Genomic DNA, 23,608 nt, shown 5'->3' on the forward strand with positions numbered 1-23,608 from the left:
AGGGCTAGGGGTCCAGAGCTTTGTTAACGGCCTCTACCAGTGACCATGGAGTCTCTTACTTGGCCAAGCTTCAGGGAATGCTTCCACTGCTAGCCCTGTTCTCCTTGCAGCTGTGGCCTTTCCTGTTCTGTAGCCCCAGGGGAGTGGCTGTCTTTATCTACAGAGGATGAAGAGATACAGGGCCAAGGAATGAGGAATTGGCAAGCGGCTCAGGCTCCCAGAGATTCCCTCTTTTGTTCTCCTTACCTGAAGTGTCAAAACAATCTGGGAACTGGACTAAATAGATTATAAAAGAAGAGAATGTGAAGGTGGAAGGAGGGCATGCTGACAGGCCTCAGGGAGAGGAGGAGGGAGACGTGACCAACATACGTTGTATACACGTGGGAAACTTCAGAGAACAGTAAACATAGTCTCTAGGGGCTGGAGAGAAGGCTCAGCAGTTAAGAGCCTTCTTTGTTCTTGCAGAGGACCTGGGTTCGGTTCCCAGCACCTACATGACACCTAACAACCGTTTCTAACTCCACATCTAAGGGACCTAACACTCTTCTGGCCTCCACGGGCGCTGCAAGCATGCAGCACACAGACAGACATGCAAACACAACACCCATATTAATACAATTAAAATAAATATTTAAAATGAAACAAAAAAATTAAAAAATATTTTTACAAGTTTTTCATCACTTGCTGTAGAGACTGTGTCCTTGGCTGTCTTCCTGATCACTTTTTTGTTTGTTTGTTTGTTTGTTTGTTTTCAAGACAGGGTTTCTCTGTGTAGCCTTCGCTGTCCTGGACTCAATTTGTAGACCAGACTGGCCTTGAACTCACAGTGATCTGCCTGCCTCTGCCTCCCGAGTGCTGGGATTAAAGACGTGCGTCTACAGTAGATACCACCGACTTCAACCCTTCAGAGACCCGCCCCACAGAAACCTGGCAGAAACACCTTGGCGAACACATTTATTTAATATGGGGTGGGGTATTGCTGTCTCTGTCAGTGTGTATGGGGTGGTAGGGAGACAACCAGAGGGACTTCTGTTCTGAAGTAAGAGGCTGTTCTGCCCAGGCTGGGGGTCAGAGAGCAGACTGAGGGTGTAAGGGGGGTGTGTAAAGGGGTTAGGGCGAAGCTCTGCACACATCCTTGGGACCAGTCCAGGCCCACCCAGTCACCAAAGCAAGAACCGAATAAATAAAGTGCAACCGTGGGGTTGGGGAGGAAGGGAAGGGCACTGGGCACACCCACGCCCACAGCCCACATTCAGTGCTGCCGGGTCTGGCCCACCTCTTAGCCAGACCCTCTTGTCCAATCACCCCTATGTCCGTCCCTCCATGAGCCAAGCAGGGCCCTTGTGCAGCTACTGGAGGTAGCGATAGGCCTTAAAGCAGTGGTTGCCAGCATCAGCCACTACCACGTGGCCATCCGAGGTCAACGCCAAGCCCTGTGGGCCATACAGCGGCTCTGCAGATGTGTTGATATAGGACAGGAAGGAACCAGAGCTGTCGAATACCTGGGGAAGAAGTAGAGAATGGAAGCAGAAGTGAAGTCAGGCAGAGAAGAGGCTGCTTGACGAGGGACAGAGGCAACGAACGAGGAAGCCTCGCTCTCAAGTCATCCCTGAGGCCTTACTCACCTGGATGCGGCTGTTGCCCCAGTCGGCCACAATGATGTTCCCATTGGAATCCACAGCTACTCCCGTAGGGGCATTGAACTGTCCATTGCCCTCGCCATGTGAGCCAAATTTGAAGAGGAACTCTCCATCGGCACTGTACACCTGGCGGGGGAAGGGGCTAGGGACTGGGGACCTGTCCTCAGGCAGAGGGCAAGGCCTTGGAGGGTGGGGGGAAGCTCCCGGGGCGAATTCCCACATCTGCAGCTTGGCTCAGGAGCTCTTTCCAGGGATCACACACAGCATCCCACTGCCCATCAGACACTGCAGCTGATGCTTCCCCGGGAGGGTGCTACTCCCCGCCCCTCTATTTCAGTACTGCTACCGCCCCACTGGCACGCACCGTTCTCCATTCCATCCTCTCAGCTTGACAGCCAGCAAAGGAGCACATCCCTGGTTCTGGCTCAAGTCAATATGTATCCAGCTAAACCTGTCTCAAGGCCCAGCTCTCATCACGTCTCACCTAGATCACTGCCTCTAGCACTGCCCTAAGTCGGAGTGCCCTTCCTAAGATGCCCAGGGGTTCATCACACCCCTGCCTGCAATTCCTCAAGCACTCCCCAGAGTTCTTTGAGAGCCAGCCCCTTCACAGGGCACACAGGTCTCAACCTCACCTTGTACCAGCATACCTAGTCTGAACTACTCATGGCTTCCAGAGCACCACAAATGATGGCCACTTCCACTTAGGTCTTTATGTATACATGCATGTGTGTGCGCACATGTGTATATGTGTGCGCGAACGCATGCCTCCACCTCCAGGTGCTGGGATTACTAGTGTGTATCACCACGTCTGACCTGTTCTGTGTCCTTCTCAAAGCTCCTCTTCCTTCTTATTTGTTGGTTAATCCCACTGGTGCTTTAGATCTGCCCCATATATATCAAAGGCTTCTGCTCATCCCACCCACGAGTCCCTGTACCTATCCCAGCATCCTTCACTTCAGATCGTAATGCCTGGTTGTCTTCTCCTCCCTAACAGACTCTAGCCAAGAAGACAAGGAGTATGCCTGTGTGGCTTAGACAGACTCCTCCGCTTCTAGCACAGTGCCTGGGACAAAGTAGCCTTGACATAACTGTTTATTGGTTCAGTGAAGGACTTTAAGGGGGCTTGGAAGAAGGAGGGAAGGGTCACTGGGACAGTGACCATGCAGGAAGGGAGGACACTGACCTTCACTGAGTGGTTATGGAAATCCGTTACTACAATCTCATTCTTGTTGTTCACAGCCACAAAGTGGGGACCTGAAAACAGAAAACTGGTCTTGAGGCATTCAGTCAGGAGAGGGGTAGGATCTCTGAGCAGGGTGAGACACCCTGTCTCTGAGAGGATGGAACTACATATTAGGAAAGGGGGCTTGGGAGTCAAGACACAGAGGGCTCTTGACAGCTGGATGACCCGGGGTGCAGTCTATGGAACTAGAGCATCACAGTATGTATGGTTCTTGGGGTTGGTTCTCTCGTACCTGCGAAGTGGCGGTCAGTGGCCCCACGGCCTCCAAAACGCCCAACCAGCTTGCCATTGGGCTGGAAGGTGAAGACACAGCAAGATTTGTTGTCCACCACAATGATATGTCCATTCCGGTCCACAGCCACTCCCTTGGGTCCCATGAGGCGGCCAGCTCCAATCTTGGTCTATAGGAAGGACATAACATAAAGGACTTTATCCTGACTATCATAGTAGGGAGTAACGCCCTAGCCTGGTCTCAAAGTAGAATCTTGAGCTGGTGATAGACCACTTCAGGCCCTGACCTAGGAGCATAGTCAGATGGCTGAGCAGGTCACCAAAGGTTCAGAGTAGAACAAAGGCAGGCTTCTCACCTTGAACTTGCCCTCAGGAGAGAAGATGCTGACCCAACGGTTGTCATAGTCTGCCACAATAATGTCTCCATTGGTGTCCACTGCCACACCCGTGGGACGCTGTAGCTGCCCAGGTGAGCGTCCACGGACCCCAAATCGGAACTTGAATTGGCCCTCATTGGAGAAAACCTGGAGTAGAGGAGCAGGGGGGGAGCAGGGAGGTGGGGGAGACACTGTGGGTAAGAGGAAAGGGAGCCGGGTCCTAGCAAGATCCCGTCTCGTCAGTCACTCAACAAGTACTTGCTGACACAGTGCCAGGGGGACAGAGGAGTCACATGAGAGCTCCCTTAGAGGACATGCAGTACAGGTGTAAAGGGGGTATGAAAACACAAAAGGGACCAAGGGTATGGTGGGAAAAGACACCAAGAGAAGAAGATAAGTGAGCTAACAGCCAATGACGATATCAGTAGATGAATCAGCCAGAACAAAGAAAGGTACCGAGTCCAGCTAGCATGAGCCCTGTTTGCGGACCTCACCAGTGTGGCTGGTCAACAGGAGTTGCATTTTACCCTGGCTATGAGGAGCCACTGAACATTTACGGCCAGAGAAGTGGCAAGATCAGATCTGCTTTTACAGAAATATTCTAACAGGAAGGAGTCAGAGCTGGAAGCTACCCGCCAGTTAGAAACGGTAGAAGGAATCCAGATGAGAAACAATGATGGTTTGAACCAAGGAAACAATCTAGAGGAAAGCAGATGGACTTGAGAGAAGTACAGGAGACAGACACCAGAATTCCACAGCCTTCTGGAAAGGCATAGGTAAGAAGGAGAAAGGCAACAAGACTGTTCCATACAGGCTGACAAGGCAACCTCTCCTCAGGACAGAATGAAAAAGAATTTTTAAGGTTTTAAGATTCAGGGTGTTTTGCCTGAATGCATCTCGGTAGACCACCAGTGCAGATGGCCATAGATGCCAGAAGAGGGCACTAGATCCTCTGAAATTGGAGTAACAGAAAATTGTGAACTGCCATGTGGATGCTGGGAATGGAACCCTTGTCTTCTGGAAGAGCAGCCTGTGCTCTTAACGGCTGAGCCAGCTCTCCAGACCCCTAGAATGAACCTTTCACTCTCCCCTTCGCCTGCTCCTCCACGTTTGCCTCCCAAGATGCTAAGACCTCTTCATCACAAAGCATCTCTTTTAATCTTCTTTTCCTCCTAAACTATGGCTTCTGACTTAACAGCTCCATTACTCACTGAGTAATTCTCGTACACTCCACTTTGTTACAACCTCTGGGGACACGGGATGGATCAGAGCCAAGAAGCTACCACAGAGCACTCATGTTTCTGAGCCTTGGGCTTGATGTTCAGCTCAGCCCTGCTCTCTCCTTCGTGGGCTGGGCCACCCAGGGATGGGTCTCCCAGCTCTGTCCTACCACAGCACATAACTTCTCCTGACATGGACCTTGAAGCAAGTCCTCACCTGGTCTGCCAGCATGACGCATGGGTTCCACACTAGTCCTATGCAGTCAGAATTGTCAGTAAGAGAAAGGAAGTACCATAGGGTGAGGAGTGGGAGTGAGGGGGAATTCCCAGTTTGACCCCTACATCTTTCTCCTATACCATGGGAACATCACCTAGATCTCTGACTTCTAGGATCTCAATGGGAAATGACAACAGCAAAAAGACAAAACAGCATCAGACAAAAAATAACATAACAATGCAACCCAGGGAAGGAAAAGTGTGAAGACTCCACAGCAAAGAGCCAAGGAATGACATCACGGAAGAACGTGAAGGGAAAGAGGATGTTTCCAGAAAGAGCTGACAGAAGTTTTGGACTAAAGACACAGGCCAAATATTTATATCATTCATTTGAAATCACAAGGCATTTTCTTGTGGTTGTGTGTGTGCTCGATCAGCAGGGTTCCAGCCTGCATGAGAGGACAAGCTCACAAGGACCCCTGACCTCCTGAGCAAAGCAGGGGAGTCGTCACATCCTGTCGATGTGAGATCAGCCCATGTCAGTACCGAGGTGTCCAGAGCAAGAGAGACAAGCGCATTCCGCTTTGGAATCCAAGAACAGCTTCCGGCAGCTCCGCCATCAGGGCGGGTGGGTTTGGGAATAGAGAGAAGGACGGTTACAGAAGAACAGGCGTCTGGAAGAGAGGACTATGCCGGGCGTCTCTCACAACCCCTTGCCAGATGGGTCAAGTAGCGCCAGCCTTTCTGTGGGTGTGGTAAGTGCCCAAGAGCAACAGGACAGGCGCCTCTGAATCTCAACCTTTCTGCTAGCAAGCACTTCCAGCCTAAAGGGAAGGACGGAGAGGGAGGCGGAGGGTGGCCCTGAGGAGAATACCTCCTTTATCACCTAGGCTGGTCCTGAACCCCTTTCTGGCTGTCTCTGCCCTTCTACCCTAAGAAAAACAGTAAGGCCACAATCTGGCTGCAGTGGTTTCTGCTAGGTGGAGTGGGGTCAGGGAGTTGCTGAGAGCAACAAGAAAGGCAGAACTGGATTCCTGACAAGGCTACTCAGGCAGGGTCAAGAGATTTAAAGGTACAGCTGTTTTAAAGTAAGGATCTTCGGGTTAAGACTTTGCTGCCCAGTAATTTGTTTCACAGTAGATAATCTCACAGGGTAAAAATTGAAATCCCATAGAGTCATCCCAAAACTATTTATAATCTGACCTCAGCCAACCCAAGTTCCTAACAGCAAGCTTCTTGTAACCAGGATGGGAAGGGCACTACCCCCTCCAGGCTTTCGCATCTCCTTGCCTTGGTTTCCAGTCTATACCTGGACAATGATATTTTTAACAATGGCTAAGTGTTAGGTGTAGTACATTACGTCATTTAATACTCCCAACAACCCTGGGAACTGTTTTCCTAATTTTACACATGAGTTAACTACAGTGCCAAAGAGGTCACATGCCTTGCTAGTACAGGGAGAGCCAGGATTCTAACTGAGGTGTCTGGTTTCAGAGCCTAGGCGCTCAATCTCTGCGTCTTCTACCTCATCCACACCCACTGTGCTGTATCAGTGCTTTCGGCAAGGCTTGCAGAGAAGGGAAGCCCAGTTTCCTGGGTAGAGCAAGGAGCTCACAGTACATCAGAGACCATGAACACTGAGTATGACTGATGCCTGAGTCAGCCACGTGAGATACAAGGAAAAGAAAGACAGGCGCAGACCCACTTGAGGTTGCTCGCCACCCTCTGACTGATGAAAGGCGCTCCTCCCTTTTAACTCCCTAGCCAACCAGACGGCTGCATTCCCCAGGCAGATAACATGTCCTCTGGAGCCAGGTTGGTATGCTGGAAATAGCGGGGAAGGGCAGATCTGCAACCTGAACACTTAGATAAGGTAGACCAGCCAGCAGAAGGCTCCAGAAGAGACAGGAAGAACGGAGAAGATCTAGGAGCTCACACGGCCTTCCAGAAGGATAAGGCAACATGCACAAGAGGCCTGGCTCTGACTGAAGGTCCAGGGCACTATTTTGGCCTGGGTGGGTAAGAAGCGTTTCGACGCACTGCTCTTTAAAGATGGTACTTACTAACTGTGGGTTTCGTCTTCCAGGTGACCTGGAAAGCTGTAGAGTGTGAGTCCTTTCTGGTAGTATTGAGGGAGCCAGCTAAAGAGGCTTACCTGAATACATTGATTGTTGCTGTCTGCTACCACTATGCGGCCACTGCTCGCAGCTGACACACCTTGTAAATTGGTGAATTCACCTTTCTCCCTTCCACGACTACCTGCGGGGAAGCGATGAGAAGGGAGATCAGTCTGAACTTCACGCCCCTCCTCTCCCCAAGCCCCCCCCATAACCCCCCCACACACCCCCCCCCCACCACCGCCAGCCCCTACCACCTTTCCCTGGGCCCCAATAGCCCCTCCCCTCAACCGTCATCCAACCCCGCCCTTAGCCTTCATTTGGCCCCTCCTACCAACACGAAAGACGAGTTCATCCTCAATCGGGTTGTCCTTCCGTTTGCCACCCGTGCTGTACATGGAGCTGGGCCTACGCACCGCTTTCTGGCGCACGTGACTGCCAGGACCACCGGGAGACTTGACTCGGCGCTTCACATCGTCCGGCGAAGGTGGCAGGTCCCCAGGTCTCAGGGCACGGACACGGAAGGGGCTGCCACGCACCGGCTGTCCATAGAGCAGCACTGAAAGGAGCAGGTCACCTTCTGTGCGTGCGGTGTACACCAGCTCGTATGTGCCATTCTTGTGGTCCACCACGGGCACTGCAAGGCGCATGCCATCAGGGCCAGTGATCTCCGCACACAGCTCTGCGCTGCCTGTGCGCACCAGCCGCCCATCTTTGTCTTTGGTGGTGACGGTGAGTGAAGCAGGCTGGCCCACCAGGGCCTGGCGCAGGCCTTCGCCTGTGGCCACCGTCTCGTGTGCCGTGGCACTGGTGGTGAGCAGCGCACCCAGATTGAGCACCGATCTCCGCAACCCATCTACTTCAAGGACCAGTTCCAGCTGTGCGTTCTCATGTGGCCGTTCTGGGAAGGCCTGAGCTGCCAGTGCAGCCAGCCTCTCTCGCATGTGCTTTCTCACGAGCAATACCTCGGGGGCGGAGCCCAGTCTCAGCGCCTGCTCCGCGAAGCTGCAGCTACTGCCAATGTGCTCCTGACCCTGGCGCAGTGTGTCCAGCTGTGTCTGCAACACCTATTGAAGAAGAAGAGGAGAGGGTGTGCAGACTGGCAAAAAGGAAGCCGCTGTGACTACTGATGAGCTCGTAGTATCATGGCAAGAAAGAAATACACAGAGATGTATGTGGACAGGGAGGCAGGTGACCACAGCAATGACAGACTGTGTCAGGAGGCAGAACAAAGGCTGGAGCCAGGGAAATTTTTATGTGGACAATGGAGGCAGTAAGACCATATCATCAGAGACTAGGGTTGACAGAGGGGACCCGACGCACCTTCTGCTTGGCCCCACAAATGTTCTCCAAGTCGCTGACCAGAGCCTGCTTGCGCTGCTGCAGAGCTTGCTCCAGGTCCTCAAAGGCTGCGCTTATCTGGGCCAGGGCCTCTGCCTTGCGTTCTTGCAGCTGTTGGCTGATGCCCCCAACCAAGGCGATAGCTGCAGACAGCTGTGGCAATCTGAGGAGATGACACGTCTCAGACCAGGATTGCTGGAGGATGTCCTCGTCAAATCAGTCCTTCTCAAAGAGGACCTCACTATTGCCCTCTGGGAGATCCCCTCCTTGACCTTCTAGATCCTTCTATTTCTGCCCTTCCCAGGCCCTTTCTTTCCTCTCCCCAGGACCCCCTGGCCTGGCCCTGAGGAGGCACCAATCCCCTGAAGATGCCTACCGGCCACGCACAGCTTCAAGCTGGCGCTGCAGGGCTGCCTTGTGCTGCTCCACCACGTCCCGCAGCAGCACCGTGCCATGCTCCCGGTGCTCCCCTGCACGGCAATCACCACACATGGCAGTCTCACAGGCCTCACAGTAAAACTCCATCGTCTGGCGGTACAAGGGCTCCTGTGAGGCGACAGCCACACTACACACTTCTTTGTCCCTGCCCCGTCTGGCCCTCCTTCACCCTTGCAGAATAAACACCTCACCCACGGCCACCCGACCCTCAACGCCTCTCCTTCTCCTCCCGCCCCAAGTCCTGGCCTCACTGGGCCTCGCTTGGGCCCACCTTGCCTTCATGGTTGGGGCAGGAGAGAGGGCGGCCAGCCACTGCGCTGAGGGGGTGGGGGTCTTCAGGGTCGTGGGCCCCATCAGGCGCCTGCTGCATGGCCTCCATGAGGCTGCTGATGAAGAAGTTGTTTTGTAGGGCTGAGACACCCTGTTCCGGGAGGATGGATGTCTGCCGGCACACTGGACAGGACAGTGTCAGGCTCTGTTCAGGGATGTAGTTCTGGAGGCATCTGGCCAAGGAGAAGGGAGAGTCAAAGGGGGGGAGGCCACAAGCACTCCCTGTAGGTGGCTAGCCTCTTTTACACAGGTGTGCCATTAATATTTCATCTCGAAACATCTTTGTATGGAGTGCACATACACACAGGCCTCACACACTGGCAGGTGTTAAAAGGTCTCTGAGGACCGAGGAGAAATTCATCCTTGGTCTCTCTAAAAACAGACATGTCTGCATTCCTCTGCTTGAACAAACACGGGCTCACCTTTCACAGGTGTTTACCAAACCTCCTCAAGAAAATATGTCACAAGTCCTCATCTCACTACCCCTGTCCCCTCCAACTCATTAAACCTTTAGCGATTGCTTATTTGTGCCAAGCTCTGGGGATAAAACAAAACAAAACAAAACAAAACACAGTACCAGCCTTTAAAATAGTTCTAGTCTTTAGGGGTCAAAACCAAAGACACAGAATTAGAGTCTAAAGATAAAAGCCATCAGTCCTGGAGCTAGTGTGCCCCAGTTCAATTTCCAGCAGGGAGCTACTTCACTGGGTGACCCCTCACAAGTTACTTTCACCAACCAAGGATTCTTCTTCTATAAGACGGAGACAGCTCAGAATTCAGCCACGTAAAAGGCCGGCTAACATGTAAGGGGGGGGGGCGGGTAAATGTAACTCCTGGCCCACAAAAGCGTGAGGGACAGCCAGCAGAGTAGATGCAGCTGTGAGGAAATGCGTGCATGGCCCAGGTAGGTGGAGAAACGCCAGGAGACGCTTCAGAGGTAATGCAAATGACATCTGTATGGAGAAATAACTGCTGTCAAGCAGAGAGAGGTGGAGGGAAAGAATGAAGGGTACAAAAAGCACTTTGGCCTGACGGGGACAGCAAGAAATGACAAGGGAAGCGTTGGAACCTAGCAGTGGAACCCGGCAGCAGCAGGCAGCCACAGGAGGGAGGGTTTGAAGGGGACACAGCGGCAGATAAAGCAGCGGCACCATCACGTGGTTAACATTTACTAGGGACATGTGTGTGGAATGCTACGCTTTGTACATCATATGGCAGGGTCATATGGCAGGGTGCGGAAGAGGCAAGTGGCTAGAGTAATCAAGCTGGAGTCTGGATTTCAGTGCAAAGCAAGCGTGTGAACAATCGACGCACACTATTCCAGGCTGGAGGTAAGACAGACCTGGATTGCGGGTTTGGGTGGGGACATGTTAAGGGAACAAGGCCAGCTGTGGCAGCACACACCTGTCATTCCAGCACTCTGGAGATTGAGTAAGGGGACTGCCTCGATTTCAAGGCTAGCCTGGGCTATGCAATGAGGCCCAGTTGGGGATGGGGATGGAAAATTAGATATAAGGAGTAAAAGAAAAAAAAAGGGGGGGTGGTGGGAGAAGGGGAATGCGGACAATGGATGAGTAGGTATGGAAAGTGAGGGAGGCCAGGCTTTACTGGCTCCTGGCCCCCTATCTTAGCGTCTGAGACAATGACAGTGACATGGATCAAAATGAAAAACAAAAAAACAAAGAACAACAACAACAACAAAACCCAAACAACAACAAAAAAAAACAAAACAAAACAAAAAACAAAAAACCCCCAAAAGCCAAAAAACTACAGAGGAACAGCACTGGGGAGAAGAAGGTTAAGAGACGAGATGGGGGAGGGGCCGCACATCAACGTTAGTAGCCAAGGGGGAGGATGAGATCCCAAAAGATTACACAGTGGTAAGAGAAAGGGACGAGAACTCAGCAAAGATGAACACCGAAGAGCAGAGTGGATGATGGGCGGAGAGGCTGGACGAGTGACAGTGTCCAGGCAGCAACGTGGGTACAGGAGGAGGGAATGACTCACTAGGGTGGGAAGCGTCTGAGGGATGGAAAGGGCCCACTGCTTTTGGCAAACGTGAGGAGACATTTTCTCTGTGAAGGTGACAGCGGCGGCGGCGGCAGCGGTGGGTGAAGAGTCAGGGACACAAAGTTGAAGAGTAGAGGGGAGGCTGGGGGGTTGAGGAGAAGGTCTGGATGGTGCTACAGGGAGTAGTTTTTCTATGCTAATAAGGCCTGCTTTATTTAGTTTTGCAGTCGACCCAATCTACCACTGAGCCACATCCCCAGCCCACTACGATGGGAATTCTGAGCTTATTTCCAAGCTGAAGTTAGCGGTGGAGAGGGAGCAATGGAAGAGTCTAGGAAACCAGTAAGACAAAGTCTTGGGGGTGCAAAGAGGCTCGGTTGGCCTAACCGGGGAGGATGGACCCCATCCTTTGATGATGGAAGGTACAGGAAGGGTGGCTTCAGAGGAGCACAGGGACAGTGTCAGAATAAGGGTGCCTAACTTGCCTCAGGCCGGATAAACCACAGAGTGAGGGGAGGATTGAGGGTGGATGGTGGCTGGCATTAGTCACCAGAGGGAGGGAGAAGAGAACGACTACCAGAAACAGGCATCGACTGCAGGCAGCTGTGCTTGGACATCAGGATGCCATGGAGGAAAGATGCCCATCGTGCGCCATGCTGTATCACAGTCTCCTCTCTTGCCCATGCACTTTGTCCTTAATTAAAATGTTACAGACATTATGTGCTGGGCACGATCTTAAGTGCTTTACAAATATTAACTGGTTTCTCTGTGACCTACTTCTCCCTGAAGTCCCTCCCAGTGGAGAGTGGTTTTTGTCTCATGCTCCACATTCCTTAGGGCCAGAAGGTGGGGTTGAGCCCTCCCCGTTCCCGACTGGAACATTCTATGTGTCTGCAGCTCTTCTGAAGCTGCTCTCTTCTGCTTGCCTGCGCCACCCCCTCATGCTACGGTCTCCCCTGACCTCAGAGTTGTTCCTCCGTTTATGAGTGAAACTCTTTTCCAACTCAACTCTTCTTCCCCAACCCCTCACTTCCTGCGCCGTTCTCAGGGGCTCTGACACCTACCAGATGGCCCACCTCTCTCATGGTTCCCTCATCCTTAATTCCTCACCATCGAAGGGCTTTCCTTCACTTCACCTCATCCATCAACTCCCACTCTCCCACTTCCACCCACATCTCCTCAACTGTCACTCCTGTCTGAAAACCTATCCCAAACTGTCCCTTACGGCTCTCCCAATATTCTTGCTCCATCCTACAATGCCCCTTGTAACTGATGGATAGCTCCTTCCTAAATTGTCAGACGTCCCTGGGTTGTCATAATTTCCAATTGGTCTTATTTCTTCTCTTGCTCTTTTAAAATTCACTCTCCATACTACTAGTGAGCTTTTGAAAAACACCCAATTAAGCCAGACATGACATCACTCACATGTCATCACAGCCCTTGGGAAGCTGAGGCAAGAGAGTCACCTGTACAATGTCAGCCTGGGCTACACCTGCCTCACTCACCAGCACACACTGCCTTTGTTTTTTTTTTTTTTACTCTGTTTGCTTTTTTTTATTATACTTATTTTGTTTCTGGTTTTGTTTTTGTTTTTTGTTTTTTTCCTTTCAGAGTCTCACTCCATAGCCCTTCTGGCCTCCAAACAGATGGGAATTAAAGGTGTATTCCACCACATCCAGATCTGTTTACTTCTTAAGGCACTGATTTGTCTGCTGCCAGCACGCTTCTCCTCTCTGAAGTCCCTCAGCTATTTCTATGTTGTGTAGCCTTGGCTATATTCCTTTGTCACGGAATGACTCAAACTCCTTTTCCTTTCCTCTAAACTGGGAATACTATATCTTCTGGAGCTGGGAAGATGCCTCAGCCACTAAGCACACTTGCTGTGCAAGCACGATGGCCAGAGTTTGAGTCTCCAACACCAGCACAAAAAGCCAGGCATAGCTACACGTGCCCACAGCCCCAGCATTGTGGGGATGGAGACAGCAGACCCCAGGAGCCTCCTGGCCAGCCAACACAACCAAACAGTGAGCTTCCAGTTCAATGAAAGGCCCTATATCAACGCAATAAGGCAGCCAGCAATAAACGGACACCTGACATCTTCCTCTGGTCTCTGAATGTACATGAACTCACACACCCCAAAAATGCACCCACTCATACACCCCACACAACCAATAGAAAAACAATATATCTTAAGTAAACTAATACATGTAAATCAAGTAGACAGTCCATAGCAGCCCCTGACCACCCCCCAAGAATGCTCAGTGATGTAGGCATACAGGAAAGTGACAGTGCTTCTATCACATGGGCTTAACAAAGGATAAAGGTGTGAGGAAATAGGCCAGGGATAGCTAGATGATCAGCTGTTGGGCCACGGATGAATAGAAAAGAAAGGGACGCCAGGGTGGAGGTAGGACACGGGAGGAAAAGAGGCAGTGAGGAGGCCAGGCGTTCGATGAGTCACGGGTGGCACGGCAGTAGCAGGGTGCTGGGAGCTAGAAGAGGAAGGGCTGGAGTTTACAATCACGGAAGTATTTACTTTCTGGGTGAAGGCTAACAAAACTGAAACGGCAGTTAGGAGAGTCAGACAAGGTAGAAGATGTCCATGGTCAAAGTTAAGGAGTAAGAGTTAAACGGGTTGAGGTCCACACGCTGATGGAAGACTTTGGATGGGCAGGAAGGCTGAGGCCTTTGCTCGCTGAAAAACAGGGAGAAAAGAGTAAAGCTGGGATGGCAAAGAGCAGGGCTGTCAGGGAAGCAGGATCAGATCTGGAGGAAGCAGGAGACAGATGGAATGTTGGGAGAGTCTCTGGTGAGAAGACCTGGGCACTAGGACGTCTAACACACAGCCATGACGTACAAGGCCAGGGAGAAAGTGCAGCCGAAGTACAATGTGACCGTGCAGCAAGCCATGCAAGGCTTTGGGTGGTTCGTAGGTAAGATGAGTTTCCTAATGGGCCTATAGAGCTCACCTCCTGATCCAGCTTAATCCCAGACCACTTCTAAGCACACAGGCTTCTCACAGGGCCTCCCCACCCCCCCACCCCCATTCAGCACATTCCCCAGGCCACATGGCCTTGCTGAGTGTTCCATTCTGCCTAGCCTGCTCTTAACCTTGACCTAATTTCTGTTCATCCCTGGGATGCATAGGATTCTCCAAACTGTAACGGATCCCTAAGCTCACACAGCTGAGCACTGCACCTGCAGGACTTATGGTGAGCATAATTTAACTCACGGGTCAACAATCTAGCTCCATGATCACTTTACTACAAATCCTTTAACCATAAAGGCTGAGTCTGTGGGGCTGGGTACAGTGGCACACACCTTTGATCCCTGCACTTGGGAGGCAGAGGCAGGCAGATCTCTGTGAGTTCAAGGCCAGCCTGCTCTGCATAGTGAATTCCTGGCTAGCCAGGGCTATGCAGCAAAACCTTGTCTCAATAAATAAAATAAAATCCTGTTGTTATTGTTGTTGGCTTTTTTTTCTCCTCAGTGCATACTCAGTGACTTGGACACGGTCTGACACACAGTAGTTACTCAGTAAAGAAATATTAACAGAGTGAAGGCATGATGGATAAGCTACATGCTGGGAAGGATGCCTTTCACTCAGTGCCTTAGAACAGGCAGGGAAGAACAAACCTAACCTGGACTACGCATCCTTCCATCAGTCACAAACTATACTGGTTACAGTGCTGCTTGGGAGTCTCAGCACTGTCTGATATCTCCTCTGGCTGCCTTGTGACCTGGGAAGGAGCTCACAAACCCAGTATTCAGAGGTCTTGGTTCTCTCAGAGTATTGCAACCAAATCCTCAGTTCCTGCAAGATGGATCCATCTGTCCCTCCCTCCCACAAGTGTACATTCCCCTTATTTATAACACGCATTTCTTTTCAAGGGGCAGGGGCGGCAGGGTCCTTGTCCCTCGCTGGTAGGCCCCTCACCTTTCACAGAAGGTATGTAGACAAGGCAGAACTTTGGGGCACCGGTACCGATCCAGGCAGATACTGCATACCAGAAACTGCTTGTCCATCGGCTGCACCTCCGGGCCAGGACTGTCCTCCCTCTTTGCCATGGTGACCACAGATGGTTCCTGCCACTCACACCAGCCTGTATACAGAGAAACAGTCAGCAGCAGGGAAGCCAGCACCCGCTCTCCCCACCCGACCTCCTGCAGAGAAATGTGCCCCTTTCTTCCCTGCCAGCGACGGGACAAGGTGGCAGTTGGAAGAATCGGGGTAAAGTGCGTGGGCTGAGTGATTCCTGAGCACGGCACTACTGCGGGCACAGATCTGAGGTTGCGCTGCATTTCATAGCGCCTCTTTTGCCATCTTGCTGACCCTGGACCATTCTTATCTCTTCAAGCCTCAGTTTCCACTTCGTAATAATGCAAATACCAACTTCCACCCCAAATATCTGTTAAGAGCCTGAGAGGGTACGTGGCAAGAGCACAGCACAGGGACAACTTTTCCACCGACGCCCCCACCCGTACTCTGCTCATCACATCCATCCAGTCCCCAAGAGTCCCCACAACGTGACCCACCACTCAGCACAACTGCCTGGGGGTGCACTCTTTGTCACGCCAGTCAGTACTAAGGTTAAGGATGACTCCCAAACACCCCAAGCTGTTGCTCCCTTCCCAGCCCACCCCGAGTTCTCTACTGGAAAGCAGTAACCAGTGCCCCACCCTCCACGGCCTGTAACTGCCCTCACCCCTTCTAGCCAGAGCGAGTCCTCTGAAACCAGATTTGACCCTACCATTACTCAGGCTTAGGGTTCTTAAATTCCTTCAATGGTTCTCCACTGTCCAGAGGATAAAGTCTTTGAGCTGGTCCGAAAGGCTTAGTGATACCTTGTCCATACCTCCCACTCAACCTCTGCCCTCACAGTCTATGACCTGTCATAATGGTTTCAACTCCTACAAAACTCCATGTTCTCTCTGTTTCTGTAGTTACACATTCTGTTCCCCTCTGCCGGAAATCTTCTCATCCCCTTGCCTAGCTTTGAAGTAAATGTCACTTCCTTTAGGAAAGCCCTCTGGGACATCACCAAGTTGGGGTTAAGTGCTATCCCTGGCCTCAATACCTTGCATTTCCTTCATCTTGCCCTACACTATACTTTTCTTACTTCTCTGCTCCCTTCATACGCAGCGTTCTTGAAAGCTGGCATAATATTTTACTTCTCAGTTCCTAGGACTTAGGAAAGAGCACATCATAAAGCATGACCTATCTTTACTGAATTAGATAATTCAAAATATTTACTAAGTGCCTACTGTACACAGACACTAGAAATGTCTGAGCAAAGGTGGGGAGGTGATAGATAGTAAAAAGTATTGTGAGCTGCTGGGCGTGGTGGCACACAACTTTAACCTCAGCACTTGGAAGGCAGAGGCAAGGTAGGTATCTGTGAGTTTAAGGCCATAGTGAGTTCCAGGACAGCCAGAGCTACGCAGAGAGACCATGTCAAAAAAACAAGAAGTATCACACGTAATACATAATTGCCCATAGGTGGCAAGTAGTACTGGGAAGAAAAATGATGTGAAGAGAAATTAAGTTCTTCACCGAGTGATCAGAAAGGGTTCTGCAAGCAGAGAATGTCAGTAGGGGCACTGGTAGAAATGATGGGGAGCCTGGGGAGGGACCCGAATCAAAGGTACATGAACATTCCTGAGGGGAGGCTCATACTTAAATGGACCATGTGCTAAAAACAGAAGTGAATGCCAGCATGGGCTGAGGGAGGGAAACAGACGAGATTATGAAGGGCTTGTAGGAATGTTAATATTACTTTCTCCTAAGGCAAAGGGATGAGGCAGTTTACAAATAAATGAAAACAAGCCAACCTACCTTTTTTTTTTCCCTGCTATAATGACAATTACGAGGCACAGGAGCCAAACGGAGTGAGGGAGACCAGTCAGGAAGCTACCCCAATTCTTCAAGTAACAGTGCTACAGAAGTAAAGGCAGAAGCGTAGACTATTGTGAGATGTGTAAGTGAGGCTGACTCAGAAGGACATGTCACGGCCTGGATGTCAGAGGGAAAAAGGGACATTGGTAACAACTCCCCGGTTTCTTAACTGAGCAAACAGAGGGCCATGAATAGACAGAAAAGGCTAGGGAGAGGCTGTGTGGGGCTGTGTGGGCGCTGTGCGGGGGCTTGCTGTTCCAGGCACAGTAAGCTGGAACTACGTACGTGATGTCCAGGTAGAGCTGTCAAGTTAGAAACAGAATACAGGCGCTCAAGAGAGAAGCCTGGGCTTATTATTGATCCGGAATCCCTGGCCTATTAACAGCCCTTAAAGCAACAAGAATGGATGAGAGAACACCTCGGGACAGAAAGTGGAGAGTGACAGGGTGTAGTGAAGTAGGTTAAAGACTGGAAGTGCTCACTAGGTTTGGCTGTGGTGGAGTGGTTAAGGTGGAAGCCAGGCCAGACTGATGACGAAGCAGACTCAGACAATCCATGATGGGAATTTACCCACAAAGAGGCTGAAAAACCAGGCAGTGACGAGGACCAGATCACCACTGCTCTGCCCAGCTAGATGCACCATGGGCTTCTTAAAAGACAATGAATGAATGAATGAATGAACGAACAAACGAATGACAGCCCAGAGGCCTCTTACATTTGGGGAGGGATGGAGGAGGGCTAATGTGCATTTGTCCTGTGTGTATGCGCTGGTGGGTGTGAGAAGGAAAGGAGGGATTTGCTTGAGAAAATTCTCTCCTGATAATGGGGACTATCGTTTTGGGGGACTTAATACCAGACCATCATAAGAGGGAGGGAGGGGCAGCTGCGGGGCTGGCAGGGCTGGCAGGGCTGGCAGGGCTGGCAGGGCTGGAGGCAAAGTGAAGCTTCAGTCTGTGGGCGGGAAGGCTGGGAGGTAGAGTACTAGTGGCCTGCTGAGCCTGGCTAGGGCAGCTGGTGGACTTAGGCTCCACCCCTCTCTAAACCCAGGGGATCTCCCAGCCTGTCACACAGAGGAAGGAATTGGGCTAAGTCCAAGGACCAACAGCTCCTCCCTCCCTTCCCCTTCCTGCTTCAGCTTCCCACCCAGATTCGCAGGGCACCACATCTGCTGTGGCCATACCCCAGCCTAAACCTAGGATCCGCTACATGGATCCCCCAGGCTCCTCGCACTCCTGGGTCATCTCTCTGTTCTCCACACAGGCCTCCAACAGGCCAGGACTCAGGTGGGCTGTGTATCATAGCAGACAACTGGCGGATGGTGGACAGAGAGCTAGGCTGCCACCTCCTTCCTTGGGCATTTTTGTCCCTTTTCCCACCCACCTCTTCTATGGTTTGGTTCTAAAGGCACTTTATTCCTCATTCAGCATTCACTGGACATCTCTGCTGGGATACAAAGACAAGTGGACACAGCTGAGCTTTCACGGGTTCCACAATCAAATAAACATTTCGGCAAGGCAATGTGGTAACGAACATAAGGAACCACAGATTGCTCTAGGACTACACAAACAGTCCCTAACTTGGACCTGGGGCAGGGACGGGCCCAGAGGAATTGAGGGTGGATAAATTACAGAGCACATGGTGCCTTCTGCCTCCGGAAGCTGCTGCTGTCACCCACTGTGGCAGGAGAGGGCTAACAAAGGAGATGCAGAGATAAGCAGGGGCTACACCACACAATACTTTGTTGCCCTTATTAAGGACTATTAGACTTTACCCCCTTCCCTGCTAAGGGATTAAGGTTTTATCCAAAGTGCAAAGGAAAAGTTTGGTGGTAGTTGGAGGGGGTGAGTTAAACCCAGAATGACAAAAGCAGGATTTTGGTTGCTGTGTGGAAAATACAGGGTCAAGAGTAGAAGCTCAAGAAACCGGTCTGAGTAGAGTAGTTGCTAGGGAGACACTGAAATAGTTTTCATAGGGAGAAACCAATAGAACCTGGAAACTGGTTGGTTTTATATGAAGAGACTGCGTAGAAGAAGGGATTAAAAATTGTTACTAGTTTTCTAGCTTTGGAACTAGAGGAGTCAGCTGGGCACAGTGGCACAGGCCTGTAATCCCAGCACTCTGGGAGGCAGAAGCAAGCGGATCTTTGTGAGTTCGAGGCCAGCCTGGTCTAGTGAGTCCAGGACAGCCACAGCTACACAGAGGAAACCCTATCTTGAAAAGGAAAAAAGAAAAGAAACTTCAAGAATTTGGGTGATAGGGTGATAAGTCCAGTGTTTAACCCAATGACTCTAAGGTGTCTATGGGGCATCATCCAAGTGGAACAGACCAGCTGTTGGTTGGCAAGGCAACCTAAATGTAGGAAAAAGAAGACATGGATTAGGAGGTCTTTGGTTTAGGGATATTCCTGAAGCCGCAACAAAGAGAATGACACCAGGGCAGAGGGAGAAAAGACAGCCTGCAGCTTAGACCCAGGTAAAGGCTCAGAATGTAGTAAAGGCTGCAGAGAAGACTGGGAAGTTACCAGAGACAGGAATAGCAGAGAGGAAGCAAGCTCTCTGTGGACCAAGGAAAAAGAGAGCCTTAGCATCAAGGCTCTCATCCTCACTGTGAAAGGGAAGAGATCCCATAATTTAAAGCCCCCAAAGAAGCTGCTCTAGCTTCAAGAAGTGGACTTCCTGGCAGCGGGAGAAGTCACAGGCAGAGAGGTAAGTTGATCTTGAACAAACGAAGACAGCTAGTGCTGAGTGACTGAGAGCCTTGACAGGGGGAAAATACGTCTCAAAGCTTTTCAGTTTTTCCAGAATCTCAACCAGCCATCAACTTCTTACCCCCGTGATGTTTTCCTCCAATCACACAAGATTCCCAGTGTGCAGGGTTTACACAGCTGTGATCTGGAGGTGAACACGGGCATTGTTGAGGTGTGTATGGATGTAGGGAGTCAGCCAGGCTCACTTGCTTAAATGCTTTCACGCCTACTCACTAGCCTCCAGGTATGTTTGATCCCTTGAGGCTCAGAAAAGGACAAATGTCTGTAGGTGGTAGCCTTCGGGCTTTCTCCAAAAGTAAAGAAAGAACAACAAATGAGGGAAAGCCCTCAGACCTGGGCAACCCTTCTCTTTCCAGGGAAAGTGATGAGATTCACAGTACGAATCCCCCACACTAGTGGCTGACAGAGCAGGTGCCTGGACCATTCCATCAAATGTCCCTGGACACACTCTTCATCTAGGAACTAGGGATACGAAGCTGGATCCGGTGGCTCCCGACTGTTCACCTGTTAGAGAATGACGTGCACATACATAATGACAGTGTGATAAGAACCGTGAGACTGAGGTTTGGAAATGCTAGAGCAGGAGGCACCTAACTTGGTGGAGGATGAAAACGGCTTCCAGAGGAAGGGATGCCTGAGCTGGATCTTGAGGGACAAACGTTGAGTTCAATAGGTGCCTTGGGAAAAATAAGTTCAAGAACAGAAATAGGAAACATTTACAAACGGACTCGTAGTGTAAGAGAAAGACTCAAAAGGGCTGCACCTGAACTCCATGGTTTTATGACCCACTGACCTAAGCACCCCACTCGCTGCACTGGCTGGCCTCACTGCCCATTCTTAAACGTTTAGTTCGTGGGGTTTTGCTTCAGGGTCTCTTGTCTGTTTACATCCTCTGCCTGGGTCACCTCACTATTTCTCCCGGCCCTGGTTCTCAGGCAGTTCTAATGACCCCCGAAACCTGCTGCTGAGAGACTGTCCGAGACCTGTGTATCTAACTGCATGTCTGGGCATCTCTGCCTGGATGGTGAAGAGAACAGTCCCAAACTGAGTTCATGTCCCCCTGACTCTGTCTTCCTGCCGTGCTGCGGTCTCCTCTTCGCAAAAGGCACCTTGTCAGTTAGAACCCCAGGAATCTCTACTCTCACTTTCCTCACCTCCACACACAAGGTCTGATGCATCTTACCTGCTCCTTGAGCACAGTCTGCTCAAGTTAACAAAGTCAAGAGATGTGTCCATTATGGCTGGGTTCCCCAGGACCCTACACTTGTGCATACATTCACACACAGAGTAACAATAATAAAGAAAAAGAGGCTATTACTTTGAAGGGGAGCATGGGAGGGGTTAGTGGAAGGGTAACTGGAAGGGGCTGGAGGGAGGAAAAGAAGGGAGTAAAGTGATGCAATTCTATTCTAACTTACAATGTATTTTTTAAAACCATGAAATTTAGCATCTTGTCCCGTCACTAATTCCACTACTCAAGATAAACGAAGCAACTTTTTGCCCCATACCCATATTTGTAAAATGGGAGGGAAGACAGTTTTCTTGCTCTCAAAATTCCAGAGGTCCCCTTTCAAATTAAAAGCTCCTACAGTCTGCAATATGCCCGTGATTAAATCCCATCTCAAGCTCTCTTGATGATTTGACTGCTAATTTCCATCCCTAGGCTAAGCATGTTAGAGGGTGCTCACAGGCTGCCCCTCCTCTTGCTTTCCAAAATAAATGTTTTCTGAGTTTCTGTCACCACTGACATTCACTCCTAGCACTCTCCTCTATAGCAATCATGTATTTTCTGCACACAGGCGATCCTATCCCAGCTATGGTCCTTTTTTCTCAAGTTCTATTAGCAGAAATGCCACAGTCCCCTAAGTAGCTGAGTTGGTAACTACCAAATAGAAAGCACTCAATGGATGCTGGTGACGGGAGAGTTGTGTTTAAACTCTCCAGGTCCCTCTCAGCAAAGGGAAGCAAAATCAAAAGCAATAACAAGAAAAAGGAACAAAAACTTCCAAGGAGAGGCCTCTATTTAACACAAGGTAGCTTTCCCATTTAAGATAGTAAACGCTCCACCACCGGAGACATCCAAGCCAAGAGAGGCAGGGCACCTGTCAGGCCTGCAGCTCTTGCTCCCATTCTGCAGCAAAGCAGAGCCCGGCTTAGGAGGTAGGCACTGACGGTGCTGCACAGCTTGGCTGGAGACCCGTAAAGATAACCACTGCACCCACCCTGGAATCTCAGATCTATCTTCCCTCTGGGGTAAGTCCTGATTCTTGCGGTCCACACTGGACTCCCACACCAGGAACATGCATAGGGCCTGCTTTTTAGTCAGATTGACCTCCCTGGGGTGCAGCCTGCCCTTCCAACCTGCAACCATCTGTCCCTGCAGATTTGCGGCCCAGGTTCCCAGAGCAAGTCCAGGAGGAAAGAGGTGGGAGCCAGGGAGGGGCCAGGGGTCCTCCAGGCGGGGCCTAGACTGAGGGAGAACTAGAGGGGTCTTTCCTACAAGAAACAGCCTCTGCAGGAAGCTTCCTATCCAGCAAGCAGCGCCTGCAGTGGAGGACGGATGTCCTCCATCCTGGCTGGTGGGCTTCTTGGTGCCCAAGGAAGAACGAAAAGGAAGCAGGGATGGAAGCGCCTGCACCAGGGAGAAAGGAACCCTTCGGACAAGCGAAGCCACAAAATTCCAGAGTGTCAATCAGCAACCCCACCCACCCACCCCCCACCACCATCGGCCGCAGCATTAGGCGCCCTCCGCCAACACACACAGGCTCCCAAAACCCGCGCTCCTAAAAGGAACCATCACCCATCCACCCGCGCCTCCCCCCACCGCACCGCCCGCAAACATGGACCTCACGTGAGCAGCCACAGCCCAAAGAATCCCCCCGCTGCTCTCACAGACACGGACACGCCTCACGTGGACGGAGACAGGAACAGCTTTTGAAAAGCATCTGCGCCCCCACCCACAGACGCTCGGACCGACACACTGCCGCTAGCACTGGGACCCGCACCCCGACACATAGGGGTACCAAACGCACCCTTGGGGCCCGCGCGGCGCACTCACGGCGTGGGAGCAGGATGGGAGGGCAAGGCCCGGACTGCAGCCACTCGGAGCGGCCCGCGGCGCTGCCCCTGCTGCCAGCGCCCGTCCGCCCGGCCCTGCCCGCGGCGCCGCCCCACGTCCCGCGCCTCCGCCTGTCCGCGCTCCGGCGCCGCCGCCGGACCCGTCGCACAGGCCGGAGGGAGGGGCCGGGGCGGGGCTGCGGACTGGCCGGGGGAGGGGGCGACACGGGAGACGAAGGCCCGCCCCCAACCACGCCTCCGCCCAACAGACCACGCCCACCAGCCCCTCCGCCCCTGCGGCTTTCAGCGCTCTCTGCGCGGTGCGGCCAGGAGCTGGCCAGCAGATCCCGGATCCCAGATCCGGGATCCTCGCCTGCTTCCTCCAGCTCCCGAGGCCTAAGGGCGAGGGCGAGTAGCTGGGCTCTGGTAGTGGCACTTGGTGCTATCAAGAAAAAGCAAGTAAGAACTAGCTGGATTCAACACTCCGAGATCCCGTCCTGATTGCTTCTGATATCACCTTCTCTGTCTTTCTGGGAGCCTCCTGTGGAATATGTTAGTTTGGTTTCCGCTGAGCAGGAGGGAGAGGGACCACCTGTACCTCGGTTCAGAACTCTGGGAGAAGGGCTTTGCATGCTTAACTGGGAGACTTCAATCGGTTCTAGATGCCTCAGGAGCCCCCTCGTGAGGAAATTTGGTTTAGACCATGCAGCGAGCGACTCCTT

General features: G+C 51.6%; 1 protein-coding gene across 5 annotated transcripts; it reads right to left on the reverse strand.

Moving 5' to 3' along the window:
* Nucleotides 1–937: 937 nt before the first annotated feature.
* Nucleotides 938–23,021, reverse strand: TRIM3 (tripartite motif containing 3). 5 transcript variants are annotated; one of them, XM_084802170.1, is made up of 12 exons: nucleotides 22,888–23,021; nucleotides 15,104–15,269; nucleotides 9,098–9,329; nucleotides 8,765–8,934; nucleotides 8,371–8,551; nucleotides 7,382–8,114; nucleotides 7,086–7,189; nucleotides 3,474–3,641; nucleotides 3,119–3,287; nucleotides 2,827–2,897; nucleotides 1,626–1,766; nucleotides 938–1,502 (listed from the first exon to the last, which is right to left on the reverse strand). In XM_084802170.1, exons 2-12 carry the CDS (start codon nucleotides 15,232–15,234, stop codon nucleotides 1,350–1,352), a joined length of 2,253 nt encoding a protein of 750 aa, XP_084658296.1. In that variant the 5' UTR covers nucleotides 15,235–15,269; nucleotides 22,888–23,021; the 3' UTR covers nucleotides 938–1,349. The 5 variants fall into 5 exon arrangements, with proteins under 5 accessions (XP_084658296.1, XP_084658295.1, XP_084658298.1 ...); XM_084802169.1 differs by having other exon boundaries at nucleotides 22,862–23,002; XM_084802172.1 differs by having other exon boundaries at nucleotides 8,765–8,916; nucleotides 22,862–23,001.
* Between the last annotated feature and the right edge of the window lie 587 nt (nucleotides 23,022–23,608).

Source organism: Acomys minous (genome assembly GCF_964271855.1).
Source record: "Acomys minous genome assembly, chromosome: 2".
NCBI lineage: Eukaryota > Metazoa > Chordata > Mammalia > Rodentia > Muridae > Acomys > Acomys minous.

Bases quoted from the DNA above. Each gene is read 5' to 3' on its own strand.
- TRIM3 (XM_084802170.1), bottom strand. From the start codon at position 15,234: ATGGCAAAGAGGGAGGACAGTCCTGGCCCGGAGGTGCAGCCGATGGAC. The intron at 8,115-8,370 runs GTGCGTCGGGTC...CTTCTTCAATAG, and splicing joins TTTGTGGGGCCAAGCAGAAG to GTGTTGCAGACACAGCTGGA. The intron at 3,288-3,473 runs GTGAGAAGCCTG...TCCTTCCTATAG, and splicing joins CTCCTGAGGGCAAGTTCAAG to ACCAAGATTGGAGCTGGCCG.